The following is a 26180-nucleotide window of genomic DNA, read 5'->3' as shown; positions in this document are numbered from 1 at the left end:
AACCTCACATCCAAATATGAATATAAAGGGAAACAATAATCACTATTCCTTAATATCTCTCAATATCAATGGCCTCAACTCCCCAATAAAAAGACATAGATTAACAAACTGGATATGCAACGAGGACCCTGCATTCTGCTGCCTACAGGAAACACACCTCAGAGACAAAGACAGACACTACCTCAGAGTGAAAGGCTGGAAAACAACTTTCCAAGCAAATGGTCAGAAGAAGCAAGCTGGAGTAGCCATTCTAATATCAAATAAAATCAATGTCCAACTAAAAGTCATCAAAAAAGATAAGGAAGGACACTTCATATTCATCAAAGGAAAAATCCACCAAGATGAACTCTCAATCCTAAATATCTATGCCCCAAATACAAGGGCACCTACATACGTAAAAGAAACCTTACTAAAGCTCAAAACACACATTGCACCTCACACAATAATAGTGGGAGATTTCAACACCCCACTCTCATCAATGGACAGATCATGGAAACAGAAATTAAACAGTGATGTCGACAGACTAAGAGAAGTCATGAGCCAAATGGACTTAACGGATATTTATAGAACATTCTATCCTAAAGCAAAAGGATATACCTTCTTCTCAGCTCCTCATGGTACTTTCTCCAAAATTGACCATATAATTGGTCAAAAAACGGGCCTCAACAGGTACAGAAAGATAGAAATAATCCCATGCGTGCTATCGGACCACCACGGCCTAAAACTGGTCTTCAATAACAATAAGGGAAGAATGCCCACATATACGTGGAAATTGAACAATGCTCTACTCAATGATAACCTGGTCAAGGAAGAAATAAAGAAAGAAATTAAAAACTTTTTAGAATTTAATGAAAATGAAGATACAACATACTCAAACTTATGGGACACAATGAAAGCTGTGCTAAGAGGAAAACTCATAGCGCTGAGCACCTGCAGAAAGAAACAGGAAAGAGCATATGTCAGCAGCTTGACAGCACACCTAAAAGCTCTAGAACAAAAAGAAGCAAATACACCCAGGAGGAGTAGAAGGCAGGAAATAATCAAACTCAGAGCTGAAATCAACCAAGTAGAAAGAAAAAGGACCATAGAAAGAATCAACAGAACCAAAAGTTGGTTCTTTGAGAAAATCAACAAGATAGATAAACCCTTAGCCAGACTAACGAGAGGACACAGAGAGTGCGTCCAAATTAACACAATCAGAAATGAAAAGGGAGACATAACTACAGATTCAGAGGAAATTCAAAAAATCATCAGATCTTACTATAAAAACCTATATTCAACAAAATTTGAAAATCTTCAGGAAATGGACAATTTCCTAGACAGATACCAGGTATCGAAGTTAAATCAGGAACAGATAAACCAGTTAAACAACCCCATAACTCCTAAGGAAATAGAAGCAGTCATTAAAGGTCTCCCAACCAAAAAGAGCCCAGGTCCAGACGGGTTTAGTGCAGAATTCTATCAAACCTTCATAGAAGACCTCATACCAATATTATCCAAACTGTTCCACAAAATTGAAACAGATGGAGCCCTACCGAATTCCTTCTACGAAGCCACAATTACTCTTATACCTAAACCACACAAAGACACAACAAAGAAAGAGAACTTCAGACCAATTTCCCTTATGAATATCGACGCAAAAATACTCAATAAAATTCTGGCAAACCGAATTCAAGAGCACATCAAAACAATCATCCACCATGATCAAGTAGGCTTCATCCCAGGCATGCAGGGATGGTTTAATATACGGAAAACCATCAACGTGATCCATTATATAAACAAACTGAAAGAACAGAACCACATGATCATTTCATTAGATGCTGAGAAAGCATTTGACAAAATTCAACACCCCTTCATGATAAAAGTCCTGGAAAGAATAGGAATTCAAGGCCCATACCTAAACATAGTAAAAGCCATATACAGCAAACCAGTTGCTAACATTAAACTAAATGGAGAGAAACTTGAAGCAATCCCACTAAAATCAGGGACTAGACAAGGCTGCCCACTCTCTCCCTACTTATTCAATATAGTTCTTGAAGTTCTAGCCAGAGCAATCAGACAACAAAAGGAGATCAAGGGGATACAGATCGGAAAAGAAGAGGTCAAAATATCACTATTTGCAGATGACATGATAGTATATTTCTGTGATCCCAAAAGTTCCACCAGAGAACTACTAAAGCTGATAAACAACTTCAGCAAAGTGGCTGGGTATAAAATTAACTCAAATAAATCAGTTGCCTTCCTCTATACAAAAGAGAAACAAGCCGAGAAAGAAATTAGGGAAACGACACCCTTCATAATAGACCCAAATAATATAAAGTACCTCGGTGTGACTTTAACCAAGGAAGTAAAAGATCTGTACAATAAGAACTTCAAGACACTGAGGAAAGAAATTGAAGAAGACCTCAGAAGATGGAAAGATCTCCCATGCTCATGGATTGGCAGGATTAATATAGTAAAAATGGCCATTTTACCAAAAGCAATCTACAGATTCAATGCAATCCCCATCAAAATACCAATCCAATTCTTCAAAGAGTTAGACAGAACAATTTGCAAATTCATCTGGAATAACAAAAAACCCAGGATAGCTAAAGCTATCCTCAACAATAAAAGGACTTCAGGGGGAATCACTATCCCTGAACTCAAGCAGTATTACAGAGCAATAGTGATAAAAACTGCATGGTATTGGTACAGAGACAGACAGATAGACCAATGGAATAGAATTGAAGACCCAGAAATGAAACCACACACCTATGGTCACTTGATTTTTGACAAAGGAGCCAAAACCATCCAATGGAAAAAAGATAGCATTTTCAGCAAATGGTGCTGGTTCAACTGGAGGGCAACATGTAGAAGAATGCAGATCGATCCATGCTTATCACCCTGTACAAAGCTTAAGTCCAAGTGGATCAAGGACCTCCACATCAAACCAGACACACTCAAACTAATAGAAGAAAAACTAGGGAAGCATCTGGAACACATGGGCACTGGAAAAAATTTCCTGAACAAAACACCAATGGCTTATGCTCTAAGATCAAGAATCGACAAATGGGATCTCATAAAACTGCAAAGCTTCTGTAAGGCAAAGGACACTGTGGTTAGGACAAAACGGCAACCAACAGATTGGGAAAAGATCTTTACCGATCCTACAACAGATAGAGGCCTTATATCCAAAATATACAAAGAACTCAAGAAGTTAGACCGCAGGGAAACAAATAACCCTATTAAAAAATGGGGTTCAGAGCTAAACAAAGAATTCACAGCTGAGGAATGCCGAATGGCCGAGAAACACCTAAAGAAATGTTCAACATCTTTAGTCATAAGGGAAATGCAAATCAAAACAACCCTGAGATTTCACCTCACACCAGTGAGAATGGCTAAGATCAAAAACTCAGGTGACAGCAGATGCTGGCGAGGATGTGGAGAAAGAGGAACACTCCTCCATTGTTGGTGGGATTGCAGACTGGTAAAACCATTCTGGAAATCAGTCTGGAGGTTCCTCAGAAAATTGGACATTGAACTGCCTGAGGATCCAGCTATACCTCTCTTGGGCATATACCCAAAAGATGCCTCAACATATAAAAGAGACACGTGCTCCACTATGTTCATCGCAGCCTTATTTATAATAGCCAGAAACTGGAAAGAACCCAGATGCCCTTCAACAGAGGAATGGATACAGAAAATGTGGTACATCTACACAATGGAATATTATTCAGCTATCAAAAACAACGAGTTTATGAAATTCGTAGGCAAATGGTTGGAACTGGAAAATATCATCCTGAGTGAGCTAACCCAATCACAGAAAGACATACATGGTATGCACTCATTGATAAGTGGCTATTAGCCCAAATGCTTGAATTACCCTAGATCCCTAGAACAAACGAAACTCAAAACGGATGATCAAAATGTGAATGCTTCACTCCTTCTTTAAATGAGGAAAAAGAATACCCTTGGCAGGGAAGGGAGAGGCAAAGATTAAAACAGAGACTGAAGGAACACCCATTCAGAGCCTGCCCCACATGTGGCCCATACATATACAGCCACCCAATTAGACAAGATGGATGAAGCAAAGAAGTGCAGGCCGACAGGAGCCGGATGTAGATCTCTCCTGAGAGACACAGCCAGAATACAGCAAATACAGAGGTGAATGCCAGCAGCAAACCACTGAACTGAGAATAGGTCCCCTATTGAAGGAATCAGAGAAAGAACTGGAAGAGCTTGAAGGGGCTCGAGACCCCAAAAGTACAACAATGCCAAGCAATCAGAGCTTCCAGGGACTAAGCCACTACCTAAAGACTATACATGGACTGACCCTGGACTCTGACCCCATAGGTAGCAATGAATATCCTAGTAAGAGCACCAGTGGAAGGGGAAGCCCTGGGTCCTGCTAAGACTGAACCCCCAGTGAACTAGTCTATGGGGGGAGGGCGGCAATGGGGGGTGGGTTGGGAGGGGAACACCCATAAGGAAGGGGAGGGGGGAGGGGGATGTTTGCCCGGAAACCGGGAAAGGGAATAACACTCGAAATGTATATAAGAAATACTCAAGTTAATAAAAAAGAAAAAAGAAATTATAGAGTAGTATATAATTTCTATTGTCAGTTAGAGTAGGATCATGCCTTGGAGTAAATCACAATAATGCTGCTGGTACTGCTGCTTGCAATGTGGCAATGTTTACTGTGCTAAGCCTCTTCTGTTGTATCCTGTACTAGGTGTTCCTGTGGGTCTCATAAGCAGAGACCTGGGCTGGTTACCCTTCTCCAAGTTCATACTGTTTGTAAGGGGTGGAACGGGGATGTAAACCCAGGCTATCAGAATCCTGAATGCATGCTCTGAATTGTTATACTGTACTGTATATCAGAAGCCAATGTAGTAAAATACTTTAAAGAAGTCTATAGTCAAAATAAAGGCCAGGAAATTGCTGTTATGCTTACAACATTCATATATCCACTATGTCCGTGCCCATGTCTACACTATTACTTTAATCTTCCCTGATTGAGGTAATAACTACACTCTCTGGAGAAGCTGTTTCAAGGAAGTGAGCAGCACAGTATTGCAGGAACTGTGACTGTAATTTGACCCAAACCTGCCAGACCATAAGCTCTCCTGGCCTTTCACTAGTGACACACCTCTTTCTTAAACCAATTCTACCACCAGGAGAGAACTCAACAAAAGAATAAATCTTTGCAATAAAACCAAATATTTGTAGTCTTAAAATCCAGGAGAAAATGTTTCTGCTAGGCATGGCCTGGCAGACTTTTTTTTTTTTTTTTTTTTGCCCAGCGGACTTCTTACATTCTGATGCGAGACGTGGTCAGATCAAGTGTGTTGAGTAGGATGAGTCACAAAAGCCTTGCAAGGGGTCAACAGCTCTGTTCTCTCATAGCACAGAGTCTAATGCTGCTGTGACTGAGTACACAGAAGGTGGCTAGTCCCACCTACTTCCTTATCAATTTCTGTCTCTCCTTCCTTCTCTTCTTGGATCCGGTGAACCAAAGTCTGGTATAGAAAGAGGATTCCTGAGCAGAAGGTATCAAGTAAGACTCTTGCAATGTAAAGAGAATGGAGCTGGGCTTTAACTGATTGGCATGCCGGATGGTCTATAGCAAAGCCATGAGATGACATGGTTATGAGTGAATATCACTGATGGCACAGCTGCCATGGGAAACAGCACAACCACATCCCATAAAAGCAGAAGCTGAGTCACTCTGGGATCTAGAACAGGGACTTAGGCAGACATCCGTACACCATGTTGCCAGGAAGCACCTGGTGGCAGCACTCCAAATGTGTTCAGATAGAAGACTAAGCAGGGGAAATGTCATGGAGCACTCCCAATGTGTAATGGCACAATGACATGTCACCCAGCCTTTGGGAGCGGCACAAGACGGATGAAATTTGAGGACAAGAAGCAAGTCACAAAACGGCAAAGGCAGTACAACGTCTCTTTCATCAATCATCTCCAGTAGGTAGTCATGGGCAATGAGATCATAAATAACAGAGGGGTGGAAGGGGAGTGACTGTTTAATAAGTACAGAGTTATAGTTTTTATAGCATTAATAAGAGTTCAGGAGCCTGCTTGCTGAACAATGACACTATAAAATGGTTATAGTGGAAAATGTATTCATATTCATTATCCCTTTCTCCTTCCTTTTCTCCTTTCCTCCTTCCTTTCTTATATCCATCCATCCACACATCCATCCATCCATCCATCCATCCATCCATCCATCCATGACTGTTGAGTGTTCAGCTGGTATCTTTATCAAGCCCTCCAAGGCTCAGAGAGTATCACTGAAAAGAAAACAGAGGAAGGGCTGTGATTCTGTCTCTTGGACATGACATGTTGAACTCATAGCAGTAGAGGCTATTTACACAAGACAGGCCAGTCAGTATTTTATATTTATGAAGAAGGCTCATTGGGCCTTATCCCTTCTTAAGAAGCATGAGGGCCGGTGGGGTCCTATTCCCCAGTAGTGTGGCCATTGATAAGTTGGTTGTCCTTGCTTAAATAAATAATTCTTACTTCTCATGCAAGAAACTGTAATTAAATGCAAAGGGGTGTCCCACCCCACATGTGAGGTAAGAACTATATGAGAGCAAAAAGGGAACTCTTTGGAACTAAGAAAAGATTTTGAGGAAGGAGATAAGATAATATGCCTATAATATAAGCAACATTTTATATGTTCATGAAGTTTATATGTATGAAGTTGTGAAAAAAATAATTTAAAAATAGATCCTGTGCCACAGTGATATACACCTATAATCCTAGTTCTTGAGGAAGAAGTGTTGGGAGTTCTGGGCCAGCCTTCTACATAGTGAATTCCAGACCAGCAGGTACAGTGTGGCTTGATCTAAAAAACAGGGCAGGACAAAACAACTCAATATCCCTAAGAATACTTCACTGAGTCACCCCCAGAGTCTTTGACCTAGGAGGCTGGGGAGCGGGGAGGGGTGAAATCTGTGTTCTTTCATAGTTCAGAAGTAATGCTGGAACAATGAAGAATTGTCTTAGAATGCATGTCACCGTCCCTTCCTCCTCCCCAAGACCATGGTTCCCTGGCATAACTGTTCTCCAGGAAAGGCCAGTCTGGGCGTCCTTCACTTAAGTTATTCCATAAACTTTCCTAAATCAACCACACTTCCTCAGTCTACTTCTTAAGTTATGAGTGGCATTTGTCTCCCATCTTCCCTAAGAATAGTCAGACTAATGGTGTCTCTTCTTTTCTCTTCTCCTCCTACACATCTCTAATAAACCTAGAGAGAATCAACAATCTATGACGCTTCTGTCTTGCTTGTGCACACCTATATGCCTAGCTTCTGAGGGAACTGAAGCAGGAGAACAGGGCAGGCTGGACCCTGTCTGAAAATAAAACTTATAAATGTAGTAATTATACAGTAGAAACTTTGCATCATATGTGGGAGGCCCTGGGTCCAGGTCTCAGTACTTCAAAGAAGAGGGGGAAAGGTTTCTCTGTCTTTTTCCACCAAGATGTATTTCTTAGAGACAGCAACTCTATAGTTCCTCTTTCCTCCATGTTCCAGGAATCTAGACATCATTTAAAATAATAACTTTATTCATATTTGTGGAACTCTGAGTTCTTTCACAGAGCAGCACTGACTATTCTGTCAAGTGAGATATTTCAATTACTGAACAGTAGAGACAGAAGTTTCTTCAGTGCTCACTATGCATGATCATGTTGTATGTGAGACACCAGGGTTCAGGGAGCCTGGTGATATACATTCTGACAAGTCAATTAAAGAGACAGAACCCCATAGCACAGACCTCTTATTCTCCTTGCCTAGACTGCCTCCCTAATCAGCTGTCCCTCTTACCAGCTCCAGTGAAGGATGTCTGCAGGTCCTGACATGCGATGGAGTAAGCCCAAAGAACAGGACTTAAACATCTAGACCATGACCAGAGAGATGGCTTAGCCATTAAGAACACTTCCTGCTTTTTCCAAAGACTTGAGTTTGAGTGCTAGCATCCACAGCTCACAACTTCCTGTCACTCCAGTTCCAGGGGACCCACTGCTCATGCTGGGCCTCTTCAGGCACCTGGGTTCACTTGCACATAAACTCATGCAGGCACTCACATGTATTTGAAAAAAAAAATAAACAATTCACTAGAATGGCCATGAAATCAACAATTAGGGAAAGGTATTCATTATTGAAAATAACTTTTGGCACAGTAACTTCCTTCCAGTGCTTTGGGTTTCTCTCCCCATACCTTCTCCTTTCTGAGATGGGGTCTTAGCTATCTACGTAGCCAGGGATGCCCTTCAACTCCTGATCCTTTTGCCACCCTACCCCAGTGGTGAGATTTTAGGATAGGCATCAAGCTATTCCTGTTCTGTTTTGACTTCTCTACAAAGGGTGTAGGAAGGGATTATTCTAGGGGAAAAAAAAAAGAACTAAGCAGAAGCCTAGGAAGTTCAGACAGTTAACAAATTCTGATAGGATTAGCTCTGTGGCTTCATCCTAACAAAAATACCATCCCTGCCAAAGACAATGAGAACCCATTATTATGGCTAAAGTAGTCAACAACACCAACATGGAGATGTTTTTCCTGAAGTCTTCACCCTACTCTTCTTGAATACAACAAGATTTGGGGAGAAGCTAAAGACCGTATGTAATTCGAGCAAGGAAATGAACCAGCTGAAACTTATTCAGCAGCAGGGCTGATTGTATTCCTTTACCAACACTGCAAGGTGGATACTTCACTCCCACTCAACAGGCAGAACTAAAGCTTGGAGCGCTTCAGACCCAGGTGCACTGGCAAAGCCAGGTCCCTGTGCCCAGACTCCGAACACACAGAGCTAGGTGTCTCCCAATCCAATTCCAGAACTTTTCCCTGCTATCAAAGCTCAACATGCCTGAGATGGAGTTATTACCTCTCCTGCCTGCTTGAAAAGCCTGAAGCTACTATTCTACCCCCCCTCTTCCACCCCCCCTTGGTGCACTTCTCCTAAGGGATACAGTGAGTAACAGAACAAATTCACTGGCAAGGCGTTCTGATCCTGGCATGCTGGGTAAATGTGCAAATAACAGCAAAAGAGGAACAACGATGTAAGACAGAGCTTAATACAACCCCACCACAGCCTGTCCTTGCAGTTTCACGAAGGCAGAAGAATCCATCTCTCTAAGCCCAGGGAAGCCACACAACCTCATCATACCTGGCTGTCTGTGCTGCCATGAGCAAAGGCAGGCTGGTGGCAACACTATTTCCTAGGCTGAATGAAGGGAGAGAGGGGAGAGGAGCTGAGTGGGCTGCACCTTTAGAAAGCATAAGGTTTGTGAAAACAGCAGAAAGGGTTGCTTTCCCTTGTTCAGGGATTGCTACTAAACAAAATGGTTTTAGAACTTGAGTGCTTACAGGAGATGCATGTGTGCGAACCAAGCCAGGCAGGGCCTTTAAAAGATTTCGTCCAATTTGCTGTTAAATTCTTTCCACTACAGCCACTGGAAATCAGCTTCCTAGGTGTGGAGAAACCACACAGTGATAGGCTTCCTAGCACACATGCAGCCCTGAGTCTAAGCCTCAGAGTGTCGGATAAAGAAAAGTCTTTTACAGCACACTCTGCAGTACAGCTATTTTCTGAAAAACAAGCCAAGAGCAAACTGACACAATGCAGTTGAATTTCTAGCCATCTAATTTCAATACCAGACTACTGTTGCTTCCAGACTATTCTCTTCAACTTCCAAATAAGATTAAACAACACCAACAAAAGCAAAAACAGTAACTAAAATACCTCCAAGCTCCAAACGGATGTAAGTGATTTTGCTTGTCAAGTTTTAACAAGATGGCAGCCTCAAACTGGATATAGCGGTACATGCTAGCACGTGGAAGGTGAAGGAAGAAGGATTAGGAGTTCAAGTTCATTGTCAGTTTCAAAATGAGTTCAAGACTAGTCTAGTGTACATGAAACCCTGTCTCAAAAGTAAAATAAAATAAAATAAAATAAAATACTGGTATAAGATAGCTCAGTGAATGAAAGTTTTGCTGTATAACCCTGACAACCTGAGCTTAATCCCTGGATCTCACAGTGGAAGGAGAGAACCAAATCTCTATAGTTGTCTTCTGACCTCCACATGTTCACTTACACACACACACACACACACACACACACACACACACTGAACGATAGTGATGATGATGATGATGATGATGATGATGATGATGATGACGACGACGACGATAAATTATGTACACACAAATGAAGAGTGATGGCATGGCTTTGACACACGCTAACCCATGGTCCTCTGCTGTGGGTCAGACATCATATATGGGTATTGTCCAATGCAACAGCCAAGCACAGAAGAGGTACTGTTCTCACCAGATCTGAGTTTAGCATCATTGGTGAAGACAGGCAGAGGCAACACGATTGCCACTATTCCTGAAGTAAAGTCGTATTTCTGTTACTTTAATGAAGAAGTCTGTACCATTCATCTGAAGGAAGGACTGTAGATCTAAGTGATCCAGGGATTGCATGGGAGATAAGTACCCGTCATCTTTTTCCGTATGTTGTCATTGCTATATGCTTTTATGGAGGGGATGTTTAACAATTGTGTTGAAGAAAGGATATCAAATGATGCTTAGAAATGTGATACACATTTTCATTTCACACTCCCTCAGCTTTTACAACTGTAGCTCAGTGAAATGTGTGAGAGAGTCTGGCAAACGGCCATATTTACAGGGAGGGGCCAGGTTACTTGTTTATGGAATGAAGACCATATTTGATTTTCAGTCCATAGGCCTCAAGTATATGTGCAGCTCACACTAGCAGAAGACCCCACCACCACACGTGTGCCACGGCTCAGTGTCTGTCCACCTGTAGGCTTTGTCAGCAGGGAAACACGGGGTCCTCTTCACCCTCCCTTCAGGATCAACGAGACAGAACCACACTGGATCTGGTCACCCTTGGTGTTGAATCTCTTACCTGCAAAAATGGCTTTTTGGCCTTCTGCTTCTGCCCTGGAAAAGGATGTTTATTCCCTTTATGGGCAGAGAAGCAAAAGTGTAGCCATCAGCAAAGCCACCCTGCGCATTCAGATCTCCATCTGCCAGAAAGGAAGGAGCAAAGCCTTGTGCCTCCTTGAAAGGGGGGCTGGTACGCGATCACAGATGCAGGGTCAGGGTCACTGAGCTTCCTAAGCTGCCATGGCATCAGCAGCCTGGAGGGAAGGAACTTGAAGCTTACCGTTGTCAAACCTGAGACTTCTCCCTTGGCCAGCGGCTTGCAGATGGAGGGTGTATAGACTCTGGTTTCTGATACTGGCTGTCCTTTCAAGAAGTGTTTTCCTGATTCATAAATGTCGACCTCAACCATTTTTCCCATGAATGCAGGGTTCTTTGGCACTAAGACCTTGAAAACAGATTTCAGAAATCAGGAGTTTTCACATCAGCATTATTTAACAGTAGTTCTGGGTTTCAGGACAATGATGTAGGAAGACGTCTTGCCTCCCACATCCCTCTGCCCATCATTAACATCTAACAGCAGCATGATGTGCTTGCTACTATGAATAATAAAAGAGCTATATGCCACGAAAAGCTCAGTCCACACTTCAGATGCCCTGGGATCCCACTGCAGACAGCTCTATTGCCTGGCTGCTGGGGGATTTGGAGTCCTGGGGCATGGTAAGGCCTTTCTGAGAGGAGCCAAAGGGCTGCAGACCCAGTGCCCTCACCAGATGCCAGCTATTCTGAATGAAGCACAGTGGCAGGAAGCCTGGGGAATTCCCAATAGCCAGCCAACCACTTCTGGACAGGCCTTTCATACCTGGGCCTTGCCTGTCCTGCGCAATAAAGGAAACAAATTAGAAAATTATGAAAGCCTCACTCACAATAGCTTCAAGTTAGCTGTCCCTTCAAATGAAGGAGTGCGTGCGTGCGTGCGTGTTCATGTGTGCAAGAGGGTAAAAGGAAGGGCATTTCAAAACAACTCTCAGTAACACAGCACATTGGTGCTTGCCTAAATGACTTCTCTGGCTAGTGGCTGCCATTCACACCTGTTGTTGTGGGAAAGGAGATGCATTTGTTAGTCTCCTGAGCCAACCTTTGTTCAGAAGCAGCCACTCTGAAGGCTACTTTGGCTGGCTCACAGGTTCACAGGCTCAAATGGCTCTTTCTGCTCAAGCTTGCTGATAAGATGATAGAGGTATGTTTACCTCAGCAAGAGTCTCCTCTTGCTGGGGACTTACAGGTAGATGTAGTCATTCTTTCCCCTCACACACCAACTTTAGTACTGTAGCTTCTTGTGAACCTCTTCAGGTCAGGCTCCAACACAGACCAGTTCCAAACTGTTAGCATTCTGTCTAAGTTTTACCTCACAGTTACCTGGCAAAAGCCAGGTATGCCTGACACTATAAAAGGGGCTACTTGCCCTCTCCTCACTCTCTTGCTCTTACCTCCCTGCTCCTGCTCTGTCCTCCCACTGCCCTCCCCCTTCCCTCTCCACGTGCTCATGGCTGGCCTCTACTTCTCTACTCTCTCTTTCTCTCTGCCTTTCTCTGCCTCTACTACCCTCTTGACTCCCCCTCACCCCCCATGCCCTGAATTAACTATACTATACGGTCCCTCAGGGAGAAGGGATGTCTCATCATGGGCCCATGGAGTCACCCCCTTCCCCCATACCTGAATACACCTCCATAAAACATATCTCCCCTCCCTCTCTTTATCTTTTTATAAACACATCACAAACCATCAATAGTTTGATATTTTCATACAATCTTATTTAGAAAAATAAAAGGTATGGCACTGTTCAAAGGCTTGGTTAGAAAGACAGGAAAAAAAGGGGGGTAGGTTAAGGAAAAGAGCCTGCACTTGCATAGCCGATGTCCCTGAGAAGCCACACTGGGTGTTGGTCTTTCTGAGGTTGGTTTTTATGATCATTGCACACATAGCAGACACAGCTTCATCAAAGGATAGGGAAAAGGTGACCTAGAGGGCCTTAGTATCAGGCCCTTTTAAAATAATTTTCATAAAGTAAGAAAATCCCTAGCCGAAGCTATGCCTAGAAATATTGGTGCTATACCTGGGAATGTAAGTCGTCTTGATCTGCTGCCTTGACCTGTATGAAGGGCTCGGGTTTTAATAATTGGAAAAAGTCCACCTGCCTTCCACAGAGGAAGCAGCTAACGAGGCAGGCAGTTGCATTTAAAACGAAAGGAAAGATTCCCGGCTGAGGTACAAACCCAGATGGCCAGAGAAAGGAGAGGGAAGACATGACCGAAATATATCCTGGTCCTCCTCAGGGCTGAGCAGAGGGTTGGCAGCATAGGGAAACAGCTCTTCCTGAGATGGGACAGGAAGGGTTGGCTTTAAGGTGAGGCACAGGGGCTCCTTCCTCAGCTGCAGCCTTTCCTGGATACCCGACAAGTGTGTCTTCTTGGGTTTGGAGAGGCTCTACCTAGGAACTCCTGCCCAGTTTGATAGTATTTCCTGTGGGTAAGCAATAGTGTAGCCTCTTCATTGCTTTCTAACTCCAGTCGTCCTTTCTCAAGTGCCCACGTAATTCTTAAAAATCCCCAAATTCCAATTCTAGTCATGACCTAGAGAAGAGAGAAAAAAAAATCCACTTCCCATCTGATGAGAAAGAACATAAGGATAGGAAACCCCACCTAACACTAAGGAAAATTAATACGGCTCAGAACCATCTGTGGCCATCCACTCTGAGTGTCCCCTGGTCACGGGTCCTGCTCAGATCTTTCAGGGTTCTTCCTGGAGGGAGCCACTCTGTGAGTCACGTCTGACATTCTCTCACCTATTGGGGAAGTGAGACCCAAGTGCTGACAGAAGTCAGGTCTAAACAGCCCTCAACAGTGGCTGTGTTTGGTTTGAGTTGATACTTTTGGGTTCATTTAGATTTTGTAAATATTTTTTAATTCTACTTTGCTGAAAGGCAGGGAACAAAAGAGAAAGGGTCTATTCTTTGGATTCCCCTCAGAGTGATGAACTACTGTGGAGGCCTTGTGAGGATGAGGCAAGTTCCCTTGGAGGTTTTAGAGGCTACTCAGGGTTATCCTTCTTGCCAGCCTTCCTTACCTTACCTGCAAGTGAGTGAGAGAACCCTACAATTCACACTACTGTGTTTGGTATATACACTCTTCCTGCCTTCTCAACAGGACTCCCCTCTCCATTCACTCAGTGGTAGCTTCTGAGTCCCAACTCCCAGAAGCCTGAGGCTGTCCTATCCAGGACTTGCAGGGCCTCCAGTACACACAATGACACTTACAACCTCTGTGAAGTAAACTAGGGATCCACCCTGCTAGCCTGGTTCCCTTCAGTCATACAATCCATTCTTCTTCTTTTCCCTTTTGCTCAAATGTTCAGAGCCAGTCTCACTTCGAAGAAAAAGCAGAAATGTGGTTGTTACCTGCTCATAGAATCGGTTATGTGCAACATAAAACTTGGAGTCAAAAGACTCTTCTGTGACTAACACTTGTTGTCTTTCGCCAATCTGTGGGGAAAAGAAAAGACAAGGATAAAGAAGCAAGAATCTGAAAATAAATAGCAGCCCATATATTCCTGGACCATAGCTGCTGCTGTGTGAATTTAAAGTAGACTACAGATGGTCAGTTGTTTAACAGACAACACTGTGCATAACTAATTCAAATCTCTTGAAAAACATTATCTATTCAGGAATGTAAAATAATCATAGCACAAACCCTTATTTTTTTACATGACTATGAAACAACTCAATCAGATTCCTTTCTTCCACATTAGATACAATGAAAGCTTCTGAGTGCACTAAAATCCAAATAGCACTTTGCTTCTTTCAACAAACTTGCACAACAAGCCAGAACAAGCTGCTTCTACTCCAAATGCAGGAAAATATTTTGGCAATATGGGAGAATAGTAATAAACATTAATTTGAGTTATAAGGGATCTAACACTAAGGAAAAATGCACCCAAAACTAGTCATTAGTGGCTGCAGAGACAACGCTGATGAAGGATGCACACAGCTTCTCCAGAAGATCCAGGTTTGAGGCTGGCACCCATACTGGATGGCTTCCACTGCCTATGCCTTCACTTCCTAAAGATCTGATTTCCTCTTCTGTATGCAGGGGTTCCTGAACTCACTAACGTGCACATACCTCCCCCACCCACATTAATTTTAAAACAGTACACACAATTTAGAAAACAAAACTAGTTTTTAAGCCTTCACTCTTCAGTGTTACACTTGTTCCATACAATTCTGAAATTATGACTAATTTGCATAAGTCATTTACTTCTTATATGTATTTTCCTCTGTCATAGGCAAGTGTCTCATTGTTGTCGCTACAACTTCATGTTCTTGTTACTTCCTAAAGAGCAAACATGGAAATTATGAAATTTGAGGGTCAATGGATGGGACTAGAAAACATTATACTGAGTGAGATAACCAATATCAGACCCAGAAAGACAAATGTCACATGTGCTACTCATGAGTGGATCTTTGGATGTGCTATTTTATCGGGAGTACCTGCAGAATTCAGAAAACCAGAGAGGCGTTGGTAGGGAGCAGGAGAAGGACCTTAAGGTAAGAAGGATGGTAGGACACAGATGATACATAGGGGAAAAAGGAAATAAAAGGGAGGAGGTTTAGGTGGAGAGAGGGATGGGAGGGTAGGGCAAAGGAGGGACGGATGACTAATACTAAAGATCGTGAAAAAGCCATATGTACTTATAAGCTTCATACACACACACAACACACACACACACACACACACACACACACACACACACACACACACGGTCAATAAAAGAGTTTAATTGGAGTTACCCTACATGAGATAATGCTCCTTCCTGTGCAGGGTAGATTTTTGGCAACTTGACAGAAGCTAGAGTCACTTGGGAAGAAGTAACCTTGAGTGAGAAAATGCCCCCTCCAGTCTAGTTTGTAGAAAAGACTGTGGGACATTTTCTTGATTGATGACTGGTATGCTTGGGCCTACCTCACTGTGTGGATGGTTCCACACCTGGACAGGTGGTCCTGGGTGTACAAGAAGCAGGCAAGCAAACCACGGGGAACAAGCCAGTAAGCAGTATTCCTCCAAGGCCTCTGCATCAGCTCCCTCCTGCAGCTTAAGGCCTTGAGTGGTGGCTCTGACTTTCATGGATGATGTACTTACAAGTTGTAAAATGAAAGAAACCTTTTCCTCCTCAAGTTGTTTCTGGCTGTGGTGTTTTATCCCAGCAATAAAAACTGAGATGCTCCTAGATGCCATAGTCTGCAAAACAAAAATCTCAGAGCCAGGTATGGCATACCTCCCCTTGGGAGATGTCTTGGAGACTTCCAAAACAATACTGGCCACTGCCTTGTTCTTGGTTGCCCAACTTGATTTTTTAGGGCAAAACCCTATTGTTAAATGGCATACTTTGGTCAAGGATCAAATTAATATATTTAGAGTCCTAGTGCAGCTCTCAGATCTCATCAGAGACGTTTCTTTGTGCTGTAAATGGTAGTTAACCAATAGAGAATTAGTGTCACTTGAGTGCTCAGCCCCAGGCTCATGGCACTGCACAGAAGAAGTGATGGAAAGACTCTAAGAGCCAGAGGTAAGGGAGGATGGGTGCAAAACAGTGTCTTCTGGACATGACAAGATGCTGACCTCATGGGTTCATAGCACAAGACCGGTACAAGGTCAAATCGGTTAACATTCTAGTATGGAGGAGGGGAGGGGCTCACAAGCTTCCATCTCTGGGGAGCTCTTGATAGTCATTTTCTTGTGGGGGAAAGGAGTGTCCATTTTCTTTAAGAGTAGTGTAGTTCCCAAGGGCTGAAGAGACAGCTCAGCTGTTAAGAGCACTGGCTGCTCTTCCAGAGGCCCTGAGTTCAACATGGTGGCTCACAACCATCTAAAGTGGGACCAAATGCTGTCTTCTGGCATGTAGAGGTGCAAACACACAGAGCACTAACACACATGAAGTAGATAAATCTTACAGAAATATTCTCCAGTATGGCCATATACCCATGAGTATGTGGGCAGCAGAAAGTGGGTAACTTAAAAAGAGAGGGAGAACACAAAGCTGGGAAAGGTAGGGAGATAGGGTGGATCTCTGAAGAGTTGGGGAAAGACAAATGGGGTGAATATAATAAACTATATACAATTCTCAAAGAATTCATAAAAATACATTTGAAATTTCAGCAACCAATGGGTCTGTTAGGTCTATATTTCCAAATTTATGCAGTCATTGTTAATAACTATAGGTTACCTCAGCCAAACAATGGTTAAAGAAGAGTGACTGTGCTCTCTCCCAATTGTCATTTCCCAGTTTATTCCACTGTGAAATATATCCTATAAAGGATCAATTACTTAGAAAAACAAAACAAAACCCAACATTGTCAAAAATGTCTGCTCCATCAAACCAGCTGTGAAACTGCCTGGAATCACTTTTGCTGTTGCTGCTTGGTAAATACACCCCATGCTGGCAGATGGTTTGGTTTTTTGTTTTTTGTTTTTTTGTTTTTTTTTTTTTAAAAGAAAGTCCTATTCTCATTTGTGGGGACTTGTCACTGTGTTCAGGCACTTATCATTTAGGAAGTATAAACACAGCTGCACCGAACAGACCACCTAACAATTAAAAAAAACAACAGTAAGCTCTCCACTCCCCCTTCCACCAATACCTAAGTACACCCCAATGTGCCATCTCGCTTACTGCCCTATTCCTTAGCCAAAGGCTGTGAGGTCTCTGGTGACTTAAAAACACCAAACAACCCCCCTCCAAAACAACCACTGATCCCCCCCCCAAATGCATACTCCTATAACACATCTCTCTAAAAACAATCCAAAATAGACAGAGAAAAGTTCTCCCCATATTTATGATGAGCTTCTAAAGTTCCATTTGTCAAAAACGACTGGTAAATGGTAGGTTTCATGGGTGTTTATTCTTCTGGAGAAAGCTGGGATGTTTGCACACAGCTCCCAATGTGCGCGGCTTATGACACAGGATGAGTACCTGTCGATGGTTCTTAAGGTAATCTGCAATTAAACTCCAGCTAGCGTTAACCCTGTGAGAACACTGAGGGTGGGTGCTGCTCGCTGCTTTTCTGGGCTATTCTACTTCACATGGAGACATAAACAATGATGACGGTGAAAACAAACAAAGCTTTGCATTCTAATGTAGAACGAAGTCTTCTCAGAAGCCGTAAGATGTTGAGGAGAGGCATTTCCAAGAAGCACTTGGCTTGGGGAATAATAAAGACCTGATAGATCTAACAAACTGTATTGCAAGCCTCATGTCTTACATATTTTTTAAAACGAATCTCTCAGTGCTGGGCATGGGATTCAGGGCCTAGCACAGGTCTGCCACTGAGTTATACCCCAGTCATCAAACCTCATTTTAGAGGAAACATTTATTTTTTATGTTTTCTAAATGTGATTCGCCCACTCCCCATTAAAGACTCATCCATCAGATCTCCAGTGGGCAGCATGACAGGCCTTATCATGAGTGCTGCTGCCAGCCGAGTGAGAAGGCCCCACCCCAGAGATAAAAAGAGGGCATCTGGCAGAAGGGTCAAGCCATGGGCCTCCATAGGCCTATCAGACCATCCCTCCGAGCTACTCTGCTAGCTAGCAGCAGGGCTGATTTGTGAGAAGAGACCAGAGCTTATCTTACAGAATGATAGAGAACGCACTGGACCTTAGCCAGCACCAGACCACAAGTGTCCTCGTCTGACATGTGGCCTTCTGTACCTATCGCTCTTCAGTGACAGGACTCTGTCAAAGGTTGGAGCCACCCACAGGAATGAGAGGTCATGTCACTCTGTAAAGTGACCAAAGAAAATCCTGGGCTGGAAAACACGGTTTTTACAAGTCTTCCAGTGGCAGCACAATACCATATTCAGCAGAAAAAGTTAAGCCGCCACTGGCAAGTCTACAGAGTGTTCTACAGGTGGCTTCAGAGAAACCCTGAGATTGTAGGATAGGAAGAAAGGCATGGTGGGCCACAGAAAGAGCATGTGATCTAGCAGCATCCAAGGGGGGTGGGAAAAAACAAAAACAAAACCTCAAATTCCTTAACACCTAACCGAAAAGCACCCTGAATGCTCTGTACTGTGTAGGAGAGCAGAGCAAGCTACAGGGTGCCTGGCAGCAGATTACTTCCCAGATGACAGGGACCTGACTAGGCTTTGACTGGCACTTCTCCAGGGGAACTTGGGAGGATGGAGAGCGCTAAGAGGAAAGAGAATACTTAAAAACCTGGGAATTTGGTTCCCAGAGCCTACATCAAGTGGCTCACGACTATCTGTGACTATAGTTCTTGGGGATCTGATGCCCCTTCTGGACTCATCAGGAACACTCATATGTGTGAGCACATACACACTTACACACTAAATAAATACAAATATTAAACAAAAGACTTTTCATTCCAAGTCGGTTTTTAAAAATTTATATTATTATTATTATTATTATTATTATATTTTTAATCTAGACGTGTATTTAGGAACTGATATCAACACAAAACTTCATGGGTGTCTGGCAAAGGAAATTGTGCAATGGAGGTTTTTCTCACAGTGAGTGTATATAGAGAGCGCTCTGAAAACAACAGTCATTAATCTTTTGCACTTAGACTAACAACTTCATACTTAATGGCCACCAAAGGGTACTCACAAGTTTCTTAAAGGCTCATTGGGTCATCCATGAACCAATATCTAGTGAAAAATTTAACCAACCCCCCCTTTAAAAAACCCTCAGAAAGATGCCTCAACTTTTTGTTTTGTAAGGATGTAATTTTTCAGTTAGCTAAATAAAATGTTTATTTCATGTGTGACTCCCTTGGAGCTGAAGAGTTTTGCTCAGTTTCCCTTTACAAAGCTTTGGACTTCAGCTCATCTGCCAGGGAAACACACTCATTCTGACTCGGAAGGAAGGGACAATGTGACCCCCGTGCTTGTTTCTTAATTCAGCTCTCTGAACTTTCCAGGGTGGCTCCTGGTCTTGGTATCCACTAAGTATCCTTTGTCATTTATTCATCAAATGTCAGCGGAGAAGGCGATTTTTCCCAGGACGTACAAAACTTCATTCAGCCCATCTTAACCTAACTTTGAAAGGTCACTCTGTAAAAGATGAATTATAAACTATCCTGTAAAACTATCTGCTTAATAGACTGGGTGACCAAATGAGACAAGAACAAGTGTGCAGAAATTCTCACAGGACCCTGAGAGAAGGGGACTCCCCCATCCCGCCCCAAGAGCTGCCAGGAAACACAGTGAGGTCCAGTGGTTCAGGTCTTACAGAGAGGTGAGAGAGTCAATCTCAGTATTCTCAATCCCCCTTACCCCACCCATGTGGTCCCCCCTCCATCCTGCAAGTACAGCAGAAAACAGAAACTAAAGCCAGTCTTTCCACAGACTGAAAAAATTCTGAACCTGGAGGGTGCTTAGCAGTCTTAGATTTGAGAGAGGGATCCAGGGTCTCCCAAGTCAGCGGCCATGGAGAAAGAGGCCTCTGGACCCAGCCAGCTCTTGTGCCTCCTGGTCAACTAACTGGTTACTGAGCTGACCCCTCACAGCTTCAGGGACCTCATTCTGCAGTGTCTGACTTCTGAGCATGGAAACACCATTGAGGGCAAACAGAAAAGGACACTTCTCAACTTCAGTTCCTGTCCAGGCTTCCAGCCTGTTACATCATCAGAGGTTGTTGTCACTGGCCTCAAATCTCAGCTGTAGATTTCCCAAGTGCTCAAGTTGAGAGGGAAATTGGTTCTAACTCCACTGCTGGGAAACATGCGTAAACACACGGTACATAAGAAAGCAATGATTTCCCACAGGTTCTAACTGCTGACTGCATGCTGTCAGAACCACTCTATTCCCCCCATTTCTTCTCAAACAACACCCTGCAATACTATACTAAAAACTTTGGAGAGAAAAATGAGAAACAACTATTAGAAGGAAGGCAGCTGCTATTCAAGCACTGGCCTAAATTGGAGTATCTGGGTGAATGCCTTTAATTCAGTAAGAGAAGGGACTATATAACCCCACTTTGTATTAGAAAAAGCAAATGGGGTCTCTAACCTCGTGTGAGTCTTTGACTGTACACAGAATGTGAAGTGTTTTCTTTACTTTTCTTTCTTTCTTTCTCTCTTTTTTTCTTTTTCTTTTCTGTTTTTTATGAGCATTTTACACATAGAAAACCCAAAAAGTAGATTTGGAAAATAATGTCAATGTAATTTCTACGTTCAAATTCTACATTATAACAAGTTTTAATATTTCAATGTGACTTTCAAGAGGAACAAAAAAGAAATGCTACCCCCCAACAAAGTTCAGAGTCAGTTTGAAGAATTCATAAACATTCACACACACATATACACACCGTGAGAGAAACATCTATTGTTGGAAAAGCTGTAGGGGGGAAGAAATGACCTCCTGAAGGAACCTGGTAGTTGCTTTTTCTACGTTGGGCTTGGAGATGGCCTCCTGAGATTCTAGAACTTGGGTGGCTGAGGCTGGAGGCTCATCAGAGGTTTGAGGCCATCTGGCTACACAGGAGTTCCAGGCCGGTTTAGGCTCCAGTGTCTCAGAAGCAAAACAGTTTTTCTATCCATACTTGTTTCCAAAAAAGAAGGGAGATTAAGCTGTATAGGCTTATAATCATTTTATACCACAGTCCTGATCAGCTTGAATTTTATCTGTTTGCCCTACAAAATATTATGACACGCTACTATTGTGGCTACATTTTCTTTTCCAGTGTAGATAATAAAATACAGTTTTTCTACCTGACTAACTTCTGAATGCATGACTCTGGGAAATGTCAAATGTCTTTCATTAGCTCCAGTCAAATTAAGTTTGGATTTTTTTTTCTCTCTCCCCTAAGCTGCCTGGAACATGTTAAACACAAGGCTGTGACCTTAAACTGTGGAATAATCTTTCCAGTGTCTATGTGGAGAAGCCTGCCCTTACAGTACACACCTTTAGACTAATTACTGTAGTGTGCTGTTGCCAGTGAAGCGCTGTAATTACACTGGGAGAAAAGCATGGTCCCCTTCCCTGCTAATGAAAATGATAACCTTTCCATTTTGACTCATCACTCACAACAGGCAGAGCGTGCGGCACTGGGTCTCCATCACTCTCTTTCCTGACTGTTCACGCACACTTCTGTGTTCTCGTGTGCCAGGCGCTGGAACTGAAGAAGCACACTCAGGTATACTAACGACAGAGCCAACAGTGATGACAGCAATGGCGCTGGACTTTAACAGCATTCTCACTGTACAGTTCCATCCAGTCTGTAGTGCAAGAGGTATGCGGCACAGGAATGTGTGTCAGAAAAGGTGAGGCCGCAGAAAACAAGTGGTGAGCCTCAGATCGGCAGGCACAGAGCTAGCTCGCAGCTGCCTGGGCTGCTCCAGGGCCCGTAAGAGATGGTGGCATTTATGCTTAAGGGAATGTGTGTCTAATTATGAAACAACGATAAAAACATTTTAGTGTCTTAGAAAAGACATTTTTCCTCCACATGGAAAAACGTTGTTTAGCTACACTTATTAACGGGGCTAGTTTTAGTCAAGCGGGAAAAACACTCCTTTGAGGCAGAATGTCTGTACTTTTAAAGTCATCTCTATTTGCATACAGATTAAATGCTATGAGGACCCCACTGTATCTCTTATTCTTCCTTTCACTTAGACATTACCTAAACAGGAAGAAATTCTGAAAACCAGGTCCTTCCAAAGCCCTTTCAAAATTACACAGACACAGGAACTAGAGTCCAGACAGTTGAGGCTAACTGAAGCCACTGTGCCAGAAGCCTCAGACCTTTCCTGTAATGGTGGCCCTGTGACCACCCGGCCACAAAGGCAAATCTTGGTAGTTTCTTCCCAGCTGGAGGCCAAGCTTCATTCCAGCACTGTTTTCACAAAACTCACAGAACCAAAAGCAGTAGTGCCCAGCCGCCTGGTGACCACCTGAGACTGCTCCACAGTCGCCTACACCTACCTGCTTTAGTGGAAGTATGTGTGTGTATGAGAGAGTGTGAATATGTATGTGTGTGTATGAGTGTGTGTGTGTGTGTGTGTGTGTGTGTGTGTATGTAAGAACGTGTGAGTGCGTGTGTGTACTTAACTGAGGTACTGATGGACAGTGTGAGACACATGTTGTCAGTGAACTAACACAAATCCTTTCCCCTTATCAGATTTGGCACTGGTCCGTTCGATCTACTCTTTCCAGCCCAGGATAAGCTCTTCTATGCTCAGGGGTATGGCGACATGCTTAGCACTCAGAGCTAACCGACTTGTTTGGCTAGATGTTGGCAGTAAAAGCTACCCATGGAATCTTATTACTGTGATTACATGGCCTCATGTGAGATATATGGATAGAGTTCCCTACCCCTTTTAAGATTTAGTTTTGTTTTGCATTTTTAATAATGTGTGTGTGTAGGGGCATGGGTATAGGGTGTGTGTATGTCTGTATTGATGCCTGTGGAGGTTAAAGGCAAAAGGTTAAAGATAAAAGGTAAAAGGTGCCTCTGGGCTATCTGACCTTGGTGCCAGGAACAGAACCTGGGTCCTCTGGAAGAGCAAGACATGTTCGTAACCACTGGGCCATCAGCTCTCCAGAGCCCTGTTCCCCAAAGCCCAATCATAACAACTTAACCCTTGACTCACCTTTACCCCACTAGTTTTCCCCACTGGTTTCCTTTGGTCACTTTGGCAAGGCTGGGCCAAATTTTTTTGATAAGCATCTCATAAAGGAAGACAAACACATTACACACTATGACCATATGTCATTTTATCAACTATACAGAAAGGCAAAAAAAGTATAAAATGATTCAAAAATAAAAGTTTTCATAAAACATTTTGTCATAACTGGTATATGTCCATGAGATAACTTTACCACACCAATCCAGTTATGGAGCCTTGTCCCAACTGATATATCTATAGCATGACTATACATTTAAATTTTAATTAGTTTAATTTAATTGTTGCACAGGCAACAAATCCAATTGAAATGTGCTATAAGTAAAGTACCCACTGGTACAAAACACAAAAAAACAACATAAGGCTGCAAATGTGGCTCAGTTGTTAGTGTTTGTGTCCCACACAGTAGGTTCAAGGTTCTATCCCCAACACCATCAGAAGGGCGTGTGCTAGCACATGCTTGGGACCCCAGCACCTATAGAAGGGGGTGTGCTAGCCCATGCTTGGGACCCCAAAACGTGGAACATGGAGGTGGGAAGATCCGAAGTCTGAGGTAGCGCTTGGCTACAGGAGCATGATGCTGGCCTGTATAACTGAGACCTTTATTTAAAACAGAAAGTCAGGATGAATAGAATCATGTAGAATTCTCCACTGGATTTTAGACTGTTTTCTTGTTAAAACACCACTTTTGGTATACTTAAATTATATATATATATATGTATATATGTATACATATATATATATATCTCACATACATAAGAGGATCTGTCAGAGAATCTCACAGGTCACAGCACTCCATGTACTATTTAGAAGAGGACCATGCTGGTAATTTTTCAAAAGACATTAAAAACTCACCACGGATACTCTTAATTGTGGTGACCTATAAGTCTATGCTTCAGTCTTAGAAAAGAAGGCAGGTGTATCTGCAGATTGTAAAGTCAGGCTAAATTGTTGTTTGGGCCATTAAATTATTCTTGCTTCTCCCCAACTCCCTTCAAATTATAGCTTCCCTAACATTTTAGGGTGTAATCAACTTGAGACTTATACAGAGATTTTAGCGAGGTCTTGGGACCAGAGGAGAGATGATCCAAATTGTCACCTATTCTTTATGACTGAAAGAGTGGCCACAGAAACAGCAATGGCAAAGGAACTTAAAAGGAGGAGAGAGAATGGTCATTTTCAAATGAAAAACAAAAAACAACTTTAAGTCAAAACATGAAGGCCTGAAATACATACTGCCTTTGGTAAAATAAATCTTTTATTATCCACCTTCCTACCAAAGAAGTCAGTGTACACAGAACTGATAAATAGCAAGTGTGGTGAGACACAGCCCACTATCTGCAAAGCATTTGCCAGTCAGGACTGAGGCTGAGGAAACAGAAAGGATTAAGCAGAAATCAAAGACCGCCAAGCTCCAATGTGTCTAATTAGCATAACAAAAGACACAGCCACAATCTTTCAGCAGCGGGCCACACATCTCATTAAAGAAGGCTGAATAGCAATTATTCTCTCCAGCCATCCTTCCTTTTCCTTGCTTCTAGGCTTAGCTCTGGGAGACCCTGAGACCTGAGCTGGAGAGCCTCTGCTTTGTTAGCGACGCATCCAGGCAGTAAGGGGGAAATCCCACTCGCAGGACCAGACACCTGCATCTCTCAGTCTTCTCTGCTGGGGTAATGGATCTTCTTTAAGCACAAACAAGTCCTGCTATCCATCTGATCAGACTCTACTGAGAGATGTTCTTGTTGACTTAACAAAACAAGACCCCAAACTAAATCCCAACCCCCTTAAAGGTCTGTATGGAAAGAAAATGCCACCTATGTGTTTCTCTTCACCCATTCTAGCTATTCCTTTTCAATGCTACACCCCTGTCTGAGACATAATGAAACGAAATTGAAATCCTACCAAATTCTGTTGCAACCTGTAATTAGCTGGGTGCACATGTGCACGCACACATCCTGCAATTTAAATGAGAGTAGCTTGGTTCAGACCTAGTCTCCGTGCTTCCTTTGGATGACAGACAAGTGTGAAAATACATGAAATTCAACATAGGGAGGCAGGGCTTGTGGACAGGGGACTTTTTTGCACACATTTAAACGAAGAATAAAAGATCCTACATAACCAAAGAAGCAAACACACTTATTTCTCGAGAGTGACTGCTGAGAAAAACAAAAGTCTCACTGATTTCTAATATTCATCTTCTGGGGTGAGGACTGAGACGGGAGAGGAACAGAAACGTGACAGTCATTTACGCTAAGCAATCTTCAGTTCTGAGCCCTGCTTTTTGATCAGTAATGCCCTTTTCAAAAGGAAATTTGGTGCGAGGGTTCTTTGATTTTTTTTCCCTCCTTTCCCATAATGGCTTCAGCTGCCAAACACAATATTGCATTGTGGACCAAAGCCAAATCTAGCCAGGTCTGTGGGCTCTCTAGGAAAGCTGTTTATCACAGATGCAGACAGGAGCCTCTGCTGCAGCTCCCAGGACAGCACGGGGAAAGCCAGCCAACTGGCTGGACCGGCTGGGAAAGCCTAGGCAGTATGTCTGGGTCTTCCAAACTTCTCTAAGACTACTGTATGGC

The 26180-nt window shown here is 42.9% G+C and overlaps 1 protein-coding gene across 4 annotated transcripts in view; it reads right to left on the bottom strand.

Moving 5' to 3' along the window:
- The window catches only part of Cdkal1 (CDKAL1 threonylcarbamoyladenosine tRNA methylthiotransferase), a 553071-nt gene that overhangs the window by 23429 nt on the left and 503462 nt on the right, over nt 1-26180 (bottom strand). For all 4 annotated transcript variants that reach the window (XM_087591039.1, XM_087591037.1, XM_087591038.1 and 1 more), the window contains 2 exon segments: nt 14369-14452; nt 11195-11359 (listed from right to left, as the gene is read on the bottom strand). In XM_087591039.1, coding sequence (XP_087447165.1) covers nt 11195-11359; nt 14369-14452 — 249 coding nt within the window.

Source organism: Rattus norvegicus, chromosome 17 (assembly GCF_021556685.1).
Source record: "Rattus norvegicus strain SHRSP/BbbUtx chromosome 17, alternate assembly SHRSP_T2T, whole genome shotgun sequence".
Classification (NCBI taxonomy): Eukaryota; Metazoa; Chordata; class Mammalia; order Rodentia; family Muridae; genus Rattus; species Rattus norvegicus.
This window is presented reverse-complemented; position numbering and strand designations above follow the sequence as displayed.